The sequence below is a fragment of the Halichoerus grypus genome, chromosome 7, assembly GCF_964656455.1.
Source record: "Halichoerus grypus chromosome 7, mHalGry1.hap1.1, whole genome shotgun sequence".
Taxonomy (NCBI): domain Eukaryota; kingdom Metazoa; phylum Chordata; class Mammalia; order Carnivora; family Phocidae; genus Halichoerus; species Halichoerus grypus.
The window spans coordinates 86,519,682-86,532,305 of record NC_135718.1 but is presented as its reverse complement, the minus strand read 5'-3'; the positions used below and the strand labels follow the sequence as shown (position 1 = coordinate 86,532,305).

The 12,624-nt window shown below is 39.9% G+C and overlaps 1 protein-coding gene across 1 annotated transcript in view; it reads right to left on the bottom strand.

The window, feature by feature from the left end:
• DNAH14 (dynein axonemal heavy chain 14) overlaps nt 1–12,624 on the bottom strand; it is a 346,072-nt gene that overhangs the window by 302,057 nt on the left and 31,391 nt on the right. Inside the window, exons 7-8 of the mRNA XM_078078658.1 lie at nt 11,465–11,577; nt 1,385–1,447 (exon numbers count right to left, since the gene is read on the bottom strand). Coding sequence (XP_077934784.1) covers nt 1,385–1,447; nt 11,465–11,577 — 176 coding nt within the window. The remainder of the gene's footprint in view (nt 1–1,384; nt 1,448–11,464; nt 11,578–12,624) is intronic.

Here is a 12,624-nt window from a genome sequence, read left to right as displayed (position 1 = left end):
TAAGAAATATTCAAATAATCCACAGCAAGAAGAAACAGAAAGCAGAGAGAAGAAACAGAAACCAAAAAATAAAATGGCAAACTTAAGTCCTAATATATAAATAATTCGATTGAATGTACATGGTCTAAATACACCAATTGAAAAAAAAAAAAAAAAACCACAATGAGATCCTACCACACAGCCACCAGAATGTCTACAATGAAAAATAGTGATAATTCCAAATGGTCTCGGATGTTGCTGGTGGGCATGAAAAATGGTACGATCATCTCTGAAGAAACCTGAACATGCAATTACTGTGTGACCCAGGACGGCACTCCCGGGCATTTCCCGCCGAGAAATGAAGACTTCTGTTCACATGAAGGTTGATAGCAACTCTGTGTCTAACATGAAAACTGGAAGGCAGCAGCTGTCCTTCAACGAGGGAGTGACTAACCACGGACCGCTCGGCCCGCAGCAAAGGAACGCTGACACGGAGGCAGCAGCCTGGATGGAGCCCCACTCCCACAGATCGCAGACTGCAGGGTCCCACTGACACATTCTTGAAAAGACAAAACCACAGAAATGGAGACCCGAGTGGTGCTTGCCATGGGCTCAGGGGGGTGGAGTGGGAGGGAAGGGCAACAGGAGGGGTCCTGCCACAACAGAGGTCTACTGTACACTCAGTACGTCAACGCCACTGTGCTGGTCACCATACCACTGTCCTACAGTAGGTCTACTAGATGTTACCACTGGGAAAACAGGGCATCTCGGTATCATCTCTGTATCATTTCTCACAACTGCACTCAATCAGAGTTACCGCAAAGTAAAAAGTTCAACAACAGAATATGGCTGCTGGACATCCTGCAAAGTAGGATTAACAGCCATCTAACTGCTGTGATGCAGTCATTCCCCTTCAGGAAGAAAAAGTTAAATCAAGTGACCACGGGAAGACATCCTAAGTGCTTTATAGTACTATGATTTCCTCATATCACAGATTGGCATACCGGGAAATACAGTGTTTATTATTATGTTTACTTATAAATAGTGTTTAAAAATAAGATAGGTTAAATTTAATCATAAAGGGTTAAATTTTTTTTTAAAGATTTTATTTGTCAGAGAGAGTGAGCACGAGCAGGCGGAGCGGCAGGCAGAGGGAGAAGCAGACTCCCCACTGAGCAGGGAGCCCAATGTGGGACTCGATCCTAGGACCCTGAGATCATGACCTGAGCTGAAGGCAGACCCTTAACCGGCTGAGCCCCCCAGGCATTCCCATTAAAGGTTAAATTTAATCATAATCATAAAGTGACTTTCCAATCACTGAGTGAAAAATGACTTATACCTGCTTCCATACTACATATTTAAAATAAATAAAATTTTTAAAATTACATTGCCTATCAAAACTTACCTGCTCTTCTCTGTCTTAATTCTTCTAACATTCAATTTCCAAGTAACAAATGATTTATTAACTCTGAAAAGAAAAACATTTCTTATATTCCATATTCACAAATCATGTATTTATATAGAATACATTTAGTAACATCTTAGGAATGCTAGATTCCCTAGAACATGTTTCATTCACATGTTTCATTCATAAATTTTACCTGAAGTACATACTAGATCATATCACTTCTCTGCCAAACTATCAACAGAACATAGAACAAGTCATTGTAATTCTCACAGACACATAATTTAGTTACAAAATCCCAATAAGTATAAAAACTATAAAAAATATAATCTTCTCGGGGGTGCCTGGGTGGCTCAGTTGGTTAAGTGTCCAGCTCTTGATTTTGGCTCAGGTCACGATCTTAGGGTCATGGGATCGAGCCCCATGTGGGGCTCCACGCTCAGCAGGGAGTCTGCTTGAGATTCTCTCTCTCCCTCTCCCTCTTTCCCTCCTCCCAATTCATATTCTTTAAAAATAATAATAATAAAATAAATAAATATTTTCTTCTCTCTATACATTTACTATCTTACTATTTTTAAAAGAGACTCATATTTCAAGAAGAGTCAAGATTGAATTTCCAGTGATGATGAAAAGGTACATTGATAAGAAATTTTTGTATACCAATATGTAAAAAATTAAGCTAGTGTTTGTCATTTTGATATTTAATATTTGTGTTTTTGAAAAGATGCATTTATAGTTTTAAAAACTCAAAGAATCTGTCTGAGAAGGAATTTAATGGTGATGCCTGTTGGCCAGAGGGAGATTCCTTATGCAGCAAGAGGAACTGGTGGGGCCAGGACTCCCCAAGAGGACAACCCACCCATCTCACTGGCTGACTGAGAATCACAGAAGCCGGAAGCAGCTCCAAAAGAAGCCCGTGATGTCACGCAAACGGGCACACCTGAGGCCTCAGAAATCAGAAATGCCTCCAATCTAGCACTCTGACTTTAAGTCAGGCTCCTAGGAGGCATTCCAGCTAAGTTACTATCTCACTTTTCTCCAGTCACAGAACCTCAGCATTCCAGAAGACCCCTGGAAAGAATCCCAGACGAATCCCCCCACTGAAGGCATGAGGAGCATCCACATCGGGCCACAGAAGCACCAGGCCACAGAAGCGACGCCTCCAGGCAGGCCCCCGAGGTTAAGAAGCTGGTGTTGCTGCTCAGGGTCACCCCTGCACAGCACACACCGCATAGCCAACAGAAGCCACCCACGCTGCAGATTTACCTCATTTTCTGCTTGGAATGTTACTTGTTACAATGTTAGTCATAAAAAACTTCACAGAACATATTAAAAATAAAATTCAAAAATTGGGCGCCTGGGTGGCTCAGTTGGTTAAGCGACTGCCTTCGGCTCAGGTCATGATCCTGGAGTCCCTGGATCGAGTCCCGCATCGGGCTCCCTGCTCAGCGGGGAGCCTGCTTCTCCCTCTGCCTCTGCTACTCCTCCTGTTTGTGCTCTTTCTCTCTCTCAAATAAATACAATCTTCAAAAAAAAATAAAAGAAAAGAATAAAAATCAAATGAATTTATAAGTTTTAACCTGCCTAAACTTTAATTTTTTTTTTTTTTTTTTTAAAGATTTTATTTATTTGACAGAGAGAGACACAGCGAGAGAGGGAACACAAGCAGGGGAGTGGGAGAGGGAGAAGCAGGCTTCCCGCGGAGCAGGGAGCCCGATGCGGGGCTCGATCCCAGGGTCCTGGGATCATGACCTGAGCCAAAGGCAGACGCTTAACGACTGAGCCACCCAGGTGCCCCCTGCCTAAACTTTAATTTATACTTTTCGTAACATGAATAAAGAAAATGAATCATTCTGACCATGGACTGACTGATGCTAAATGTCATATAAAAAGATGACTCATCCCAGTTCCAACTGTGTTTCGAAAGTTTAATCAATTAAAATTATTCAGAGTGGAGTGGACCCCAAGGATTTATCACAGGCAAGGACAACAGTGGAAAGTCCAACACTGACAGTTTAAATAAACAGATTCTGAGAATAGTACTTTCCATACTATCATAAGCTGCCGCCCGATGGACAGGGATGCAGCCATCACACACGTTCTTTAAGGGGACCTGCTCAGAAGTGTGTCTCCGTGACCCACGTCCACTGCCACGTGACAGGTGCCGTCACAGGTCCGGCGCCCTCGCGTCCCAACCTCTCCAGAGCTTCAGCCGCACCATCTCTACCCTTGCATACACACTGACCCGTATCTGCCTCAGAACTTTTCATCTTGCCATACTGTCTGAAACTATTCTCAACATTCAGACCTCGGATTACATAGCACATCCCTGGCCATCCTATCTAAAGCAGCAACACATACACGTCTCTGCTTAACTTCACTTTACTACCTTTCTGGCCCTTACCCCTAGCTGAGATAATCGTATTTACTTGTTATTGATCTCCCTGCATTAGAATGGAAGTTCTTGAGGAACACAGACCTTGTATTATTTTTTACATGATTCCATCTCCAGTGCCCGTAAGAGGGGAACAGAAGAAGTACCAGCAAGTATCTGTTCTGTAGTAACTTCTCTGCCACAAAATCATTCACTTCTCTTACAAAAACACTTCAACTCTTTATCATATTAAATGTTAACAATTTAAAATATTACCTCTCTCTTTTCCTAGCCTCCAGCAGATAGCAGCAGACCACAAGAAAACACAGACATTAGAAGATGAGTGCAATGGCGCTGTACAGGGACAGATGGAGCCACCCTCGTGGGGAGCGCAAAACACCCAGAGATGCGGAAGTACTATGTTGTGCACCCGAAACTAATGTAAGTAACATCATGTGGCAATGATATGCAAAGAAAAAAACTAGATACAAACACTAAAAGAACAAGTCTGGGACTTCTGGGTGAGGGATCAGAATCTCAGGAATCCTGGTGTCATGTCATGTCACGTCACTTAGAACTAGATAAATTTTTAAATGATGACCTTGAATCAACACGCGGCCCAGCTCCCTAATTCTCTGATTTCCATTACAACATTCTTTCTCTACCTGATATTTTACATATTTACATGTTTATTTCTCTCCCACTCTGTTATTTGAGAGCAGGACATTTGTTTTGTTCTATCCCCAGCATCTAGAACAATGACTGGTTCGTAGCAAACTCTCAATAAATATTTAATGAATAAATGCATGAAAAACAAAAGGCAAATTAAGAGTTACATCCCCATGGTCTACTTTATAACTAGAAGTCTTTACCTTCCGATTCTCTTCACTCACTTCATCCCCCTCCCAACACCTTTCCCCTCTGGCAACCCACAACTCTGTCCTCTGTGTCATAAAGAGTGTCTTTATGAGTGTAGGTTTTGTTTTTTAGGTTCCACATATAACTGAAGTGATATGGTATCTTTCTCTGTCTTATTTCACTTAGCATAATACCTTTAGGGTCCCATCCATATGGACACAAATGGCATGATTTCAATTTTTTTTATGGCTGGGTACTACTCCATTGTATGTATACACCACATCTTCTTTATCCATTCATCTATCATGAACACTGTGGTTGTTTCTTTATCTTAGCTATTGTAAATAGTGCTGCAATAAACAAAGGAGTGCATATATCTTTTCAAATTAGTCTTTCCGTTTTCTCTGAATAGATATCCAGAAGTGGAAATGCTGGATCATATGGTAGTTCTAATTCTAGTATTTTCAGGAATCTCCATACTGTTTTCCATAGTGGCCACACCAATTTACATTCCCACAAACAGTGCACGAGGGTCCCTTTTCCCCACATCCTCATCAAATCTTAATAGTCATTCTGACAGGTAGGAAGTAAAATCTTATTGTGGTTTTGATCTGCATTTCCCTGATGATTAGTGATGTTAAGCATCTTTTCATGTGTCTGTTGGCCACCATATGTAGGTCCTGGAAAAATATCTATTCAGATTCTCTGCCCATTTTCTTTTTTTGAAGATTTATTTATTTTAGAAAGAGAGAGAGAGAGAGCACGCAGGCGGGAGGGGCAGAGGGAGAGGGAGAATCTCAAGCAGACTCCCCGCTGAGCATGGAGCCCAATGTGGGGCTTGATCCCAGGACCCTGAGATCATGACCTGAACTGAAATGAAGAGCTGGACACACAACTGACTGAGCCACCCACTGCCCCTTCTGCCCATTTTTAATTGGATTATTTTTTTCATCAAGTTGGATGAATTCCTTATATTTTTTTGGATATCAACTCATTATATTTATGATTTGCAAATATCTCATCCCAGTCAGTAGTTTGCCTTTTCATTCTAATGGGTTTCCTTCACTGTTCAGAAGCTTTTCAGTTAGATGCCGTTCCAATGGCTTATTTTTCCTTTTGCCGCCTTTGCCTTTAAGTCAGATCCAAGAAAATGTCGCCAGCATCAAGGAGTTTATTATGACCTACTTCTCTTCTGGGTGTTTTATGGTTTCAGGTCTTACATTCAAGTCTTTAACCTATTTTGAGTTTATTTTTGTGTTTGGTATAAGAAAGTGGTACAGTTTCATTCTTTTGCATGGTGCTGTCCAGTTTTCCCAACACCATCTATTGAAGAGACTTTTTCCCATTGCATATTATCTCCTTTGTCATTAATTAACCATATAATCGTGGGTTTATTTCTGGGCTCTCTATTCTGATCCATTGATCTGTGTGTCTATTTTTGTGCCAGTACCATACTGTTTGATTACTACAGCTTTGTAACGTATCTTAAAATCTGAGATTGCAATACCTACAGCTTTGTTCTTCTATGTATAGTATATAATGTCATCTTTAAAAACCAGTTTTACTTCTTCCTTTCCCAAGTTTGGTAAGAAATGGATAAATTCCTAGAAACATACAACCTACCAAGACTGAATCATGAAGAAATAGAAAATTTGAAGAGGCCAATTGCTAGTAATGATATTGAATCAGTAATCCAAAACTTCCCAAGAAAGTCTAGGACCTGTTGGCTTCATTGGTGAATTCTACTAAACAGAATATTTAATACCTATTATTCTCAAACTCTTCTTAAAAAAAAAAAAAGGAAGAGGAAGGAATGCTTCCAAAGTCTAGGTGTTTTATTTCTTCTTTGCTTTCTTCAATGACCCCTTTGTTATTCAGTAGCATGTTGCTTAAGCTTGTTTTTGTGGTTTTCCCAGTTTTCTTCTTATAATTGATTTCTAGTTTCATACCATCATGGTTGAAAAAGATGCTTGATATGATTTCAATCTTGTTAAATTTATTGAGACTTTTTTGTGGCCTAACATGTTATTTATCCTGGAGAGAGTACCACGTGCTTGTGAGAAGAAATGTATTCTGCTGCTTTTGAATTAAGTCCATCTGGTCTAATGTGTCATGTAAGGCCAATGCTTCCTTATTGATTTCCTGCATGGATGATCTAATAATTGACATGGGTGGGGTGTTAAAGTTCCCCTCCTATTACTGTATCACACTGTCTCTCTCCCTTTAGGTCTGTTGATATTTCCTTTACACATACTGGTGCTATGCTGGGTGCATATACATTTATAAATATTATATCCTCTTGCTGGATTGACCCCTTCATCATTATGTAATGCCTTACCTTGTTTTCTGTAAGTAATGAAGTCTATTTCGTATGAATACAGCTACAACAGACTTCATTTCCATAAAATATCTTTTTCTATACCTTCACTTTTAGTCTGTGTGCCTTTACTTCTGAAGTGAGTGTCTTTTTTTTTTTTTTTAAGATTTTATTTATTTGACAGAGACACAGCAAGAGAGGGAACACAAGCAGGGGGAGTGGGAGAGGGAGAAGCAGGCTTCCCGCCGAGCAGGGAGCCCGATGCAGGGCTCGATCCCAGGACCCTGGGATCATGACCTGAGCCGAAGGCAGACCCTTGACGACTGAGCCACCCAGGCGCCCCTGAAGTGGGTCTCTTGATGGCAGCATATACATGAGTCTTTTTTTTAAGTCCATTCAGTCACTCTACATCTTTTGATTGGAGAATTTAGTCCATTTACATTCAGTTTTTGAGGGCAACTCTTTGGGTCCCCTCCCCTCCTTGGGAGCTTTGTACTATCACTTTGCTATCCCTCGATAAACCTTGCTTTGCTGCTCACCAAAAAGAAAAAGAAAATTTTTTTTTTTTGTAGGTATGTACTTTTTGACCTTTTGTGAATTGTTTTCTAGCTTTTTTTTTTTTTAATTTTATTATGTTATGTTAGTCACCATACAATACATCATTAGTTTTTGATGTAGTGATCCACGATCCATTGTTTTTGTATAACACCCAGTGCTCCATGCAGTACGTGCCCTCCTTAATACCCATCACCGGGCTAACCAATCACCCCTCCCCCCTCCCCTCTAAAACCCTGTTTGTTTCTCAGGTCCATAGTCTCTCATGGTTCATCTCTCCCTCCAATTCCCCCCGCCCATTTTTCCCTTCCTTCTCCTAATGTCCTCCATGGTATTCCTTATGTTCCACAAATAAGTGAAACCATACGATAATTGACTTTCTCTGCTTGACTTATTTCACTTAGCATAATCTCCTCCAGTCCCATCCATGTTGATGTAAAAGTTGGGTATTCATCTTTTCTGATGGCTGAGTAATATTCCATTGTATATATGGACCACATCTTCTTTATCCATTCATCTGTTGAAGGGCATCTCGGCTCTTTCCACAGTTTGGCTATTGCGGACATTGCTGCTATGAACATTGGGGTGCATATGGCCCTTCTTTTCACTACATCTGTGTCTTTGGGGTAAATACCCAGGAGTGCAATTGCTGGGTCATAGGGTAGCTCTATTTTTAAATTTTTGAGGAAACTCCACACTGTTTTCCAAAGTGGCTATACCAACTTGCATTCCCACCAACAGTGTAAGAGGGTTCCCCTTTCTCCACAACCTCTCCAACATTTGTTGTTTCTTTCCCTGTCCATTTTTGCCATTCTAACTGGTGTAAGGTGGTATCTCAGTGTGGTTTTGATTTGGATTTCCCTGATGGCTAATGATGATGAACATTTTTTCATGTGTCTGTTAGCCATTTGTATGTCTTCTTCAGAGAAGTGTCTTTTCATCTCTTCTGCCCACTTTTTGACTTGATTATTTGTTTTTTGGGTGTTGAGTTTGAGAAGTTCTTTATAGATTTTGGATACCAGCCCTTTATCTGTAGTGTCATTTGCAAATATCTTCTCCCATTCTGTGGGTTGCCTCTTTGTTTTGTTGACTGTTTCCTTTGCTGTGCAGAAGCTTTTTATCTTGATGAAGTCCCAAAAGTTCATTTTCGCTTTTGTTTCACTAGCTTTTGGAGATGTATCTTGAAAGAAGTTGCTGTGGCCAATGTCAAAGAGGTTACTGCCTATGTTCTCCTCTAGGATTTTGATGGATTCCTGTCTCACATTGAGGTCTTTCATCCACTTTGAGTTTATCTTTGTGAATGGTGGAGTTTCATTCTTCTGCATGTGGCTGTCCAATTTTCCCAGCACCATTTATTGAAGAGACTTGTCTTTTTTCCATTGCATGTTTTCTCCTGCTTTGTCAAAGATTATTTGACCATAGAGTTGAGGGTCCATATCTGGGTTCTCCATTCTGTTCCATTGATCTATGTGTCTGTTTTTGTGCCAGTACCATGCTGTCTTGGTGATCACAGCTTTGTAATATAGCTTGAAATTGGGCAACGTGGGATGCCTCACTGTTTTTATAGCTTCTCTCTGTTCCTTTATTCTTCCTTTCTCTCTTTCCTTGATGTCTTATAACTTTCTTTAGTGTTGAGATTCCTTTCTCATTCATTTTCTATTATGTATCCAGTGTAAGCTTTTGTTTTATGGTTATCATGAGGTTCATATATAACATCCTACATATATACTGGTGTATTTTAAGTTCATAGCAACTTAAATTTGAATACATTCCAAAACTGTACATTTTTATCCCCCTCTCCTATGTTTTAGGTTTTTGATGTCACTTTTTACAACTTTTTATGTATTCCTTAACTAATTATTGTAGTTTTAATTTTACTATATTGGTCTTTTGACCTTTGTATTAGCTTTATAAATAATTAATTCACTACCTTTACTATATATTTACCTTTTCCAGTGAGATTTTCACTTTCACATGTTTTCTCATCATTAATTAGTATCATTTCTTTTCAGCTTAAAGAAGTCCCTTTAGAATTTCTTGTAAGGCTAGTTTAGTGATAATGAAGTCCTTTACTTTTGCTATATGAAAACTCTTCATCTCCTTCAATTATGAATTATAACCTTGCTGAGTAGATTATTCTTGGTCACAATTTTTTTCATTTAGTACTTTGAATATGTTCTGCTGCTACCTTCTGCCTTGCAAAGTTTCTACTGAGAAATCTTCTGATAGCCTATGGGTTTATCTTGTATACAACAAGTTATTTCTCTCTTGCTGCTTTTAAGATTCTCTATCTTTAACTTTTGACATTTTAATTATACTGTATTTTGGTGTGAATCTCTTTGGGTTCTTCTTATTTGGAATTCCCTGGGCTTCCTGGATATGGATGTCTGTTTCCTTCCCCAGGTTAAGGAAATTTTCAGCCATTATTTCTTCAAATATGTTTTTCTGCCCCTGCTTCCCCCTCTTCTTCTTCTGGGACTCCTATAAAGAGAATGTTATTCCACCTGAAATTGTCCCAGAGCTCACTTATGTTATCTTCACTTTTTAAAAACCTCTTTTCTTTTTGCTGCTCTGTCTGGGTGAGTTCCATTGCTTTGTCCTCTAGCTCGCTGTCTAACCTGCTCTTCTGATTCATCCAGTCTGCTGTTGAACCCCTTTAGTGTATTTCTCAATTAATTTATTCTACTTCAGCTCTGAGACTTCCATTTGGTATTTTCTAGCTCTTTGCTGCAGTTTTACTGTGTTCATCCATTCCTCTCCCAAGTTTGGTAAGCATCTTTCTGACCATTACTTGAAACTATTTATCAGGTAATTTACTTATTGCCATTTCATTAAGGTCTTTTTCTAAGGTTTGTCTTGTTCTTTCATTTAAAGATATTCCTCTGTCTCATTTTGCCTGATTTTCTGTGTGTGGTTTTTTTTCCCCTACATATTAGGTGGAAACAGCTACCTTTCCCAAACCTAAAGTAGCCGTGTGTAGGTGACCTGTGAGGCTGAGAAGCACAATCCCCTCTGGCCACTGGTGCCAGGTGCTCAAATGGAGTCCCAAGTGTGGGCTACACACACCTGCTGGCTGTGGCAAGGCTGTGGCATTGGAGGGGCATGGCACTCACCTGGCAAGCTGGGGTGCAGTTATGGCTAGGGATGGATGGGATGCTTGCCCAGATGGCTGTGGTGCACCTGTGGTGTGGGGGGGCATGGGGTGTGCCCAAGTTACAGGAAGATTGCCAAAACAGGGACTGCCAACACTGGCCTTAGCAAAGCCGAATGGGATTGCAGAAATGGCACTTGCCAGCACTTCTGTCCGAGAAAGAGTCCCAAAAAGTTCCTGCTTCTCTGGCATTCACTTAAGAATAGTAAGTGGGTCTCCTTTACATGTGGCCTAGATGCTTTTCAAGGTGCAGCTTTTGCTCTGGGTCCCAGGGTGAGTTGAGCGTGCATGCAAACCCTTTATGAGCAGGTTCTCCATTCCCTAGGTTCTACGGTTTTCCTGGACATCATTCCCATTGTTTTCCATTTTGGTGGCTCATCTCTTTGGTGCAGAACCCAAGGATTGGGGTGCCTGATGTGGGCAACATTCCTCACTCCTCAGTTTCCACATTTTTGAGATCCTTCCTGTTTGCGGGTTGCTGCACTGGGGGTGGGTTTTTGATGAGAGCAGGTCTCTGTCTCTCCTACCGATCTCCATGTTGCCTTTATCCTCTGTTGTGGAGGTACTGTCCATCGAGTTTTCAGAACTCTTCCAGAGGAAATTATTCCACATATAGCTGTAGGTCTATTGTGTCTGTGGGAGGTAGTGAGTTCAGGATCTTCCTACACCTCTATCATGTCTAAAAAACTTTTATGGAATACCCCATTCTCTCTAACATTCCCCATAAACATGGCATAATGTAGTAGAACCCACCCATCAACCAGGCAGTTGCTATTTCAACAGGACCATACTACAAATAATTGGTTTCATTTTCTTTCATCTCACCGAAAATTGGAAAATATCTTGAATTGCTGTAATAAATAGTAACATGTTCTTTCTAAAAGCCATTCCAAAGTAGGTATGAGTTCTATTTCTTCTACATCACCTATTTTAGTAACCTGTAAATATAAAGCACAAAACCATTTCTTCAAAAAATATGCACTATTTTCAAGAAATTAAGAAAGCCTGTGTTTGCCTCATAACTACTTGCTTTTATAATTCAGCTTGTTCTATATATGACCTCCACCACTTCATCTATACCCAAACCTGATTTCCCTTCCCACACTGATTCTACACTTGCCATTTTTCTAAAGCTATTTCTCATGCTCCAATAGAGAAAGAACAAGAGAAACTTCTTCCTCACCCTTAGATACTTTTCACAAATATCTGTTCATTTTTTCAGTCTCATAATCTGCACATTTTCTATAAAAGTAATATTTATGAGCTCAATTTTAACTACAGGGATGTAGTAGTTCCAAAGGGACCAATAATCCCATTACCAAGATACCCTATTTTGACATCCAAGAACCACAGGCCTTTCATCAAGAATTCCCTTCCCCAGAGTCGCTCTTCCCCATCTGAATGTTAACATTTTTTAAAATTTCTTCTGTAAATAAAAGTATGCCTATATCAGCACATATGTACTTATGTGCATAGAAATTGTTCCTCCCATTTTCAGCTGATAATACACATCAGAGATATCTCCACATCTACACCTACAGATCTGCTTCATTCAGATGTGGCCCTGCCCACGTGTGCTTACAGTGTAGTTGGGAGGCTGGGAGGGTAAGGGGAAGCAAACAGACACTAAGAAAATGATCAAAACAAGTAACTCTATAATTACAACTTGCGGTATCAGAGCGCTATGTAAGAGTGTAATGGGGGTTTCTACATCTGGCAATGAAGTTTCTGACAAACCTGAGGAAACACTTTTCTTTTACTATTGTAATTCCTATTATGTCAACAAATCCCTATAGTCTAGTTTCCTTTAAAAAAAAACTACAGTTAATTATTTGAGATAAAAATACTATTAAAATTGAATACTTAAACTATCTCTCTACAGAAAAGAAAAAAACTTGCTGTTAAGTAACTTTCTCCCAAAGAGGATCTTAACCATAAACTATCCCTCAAATGACCAGGTTTATCTGAAACATACAAAGACAATC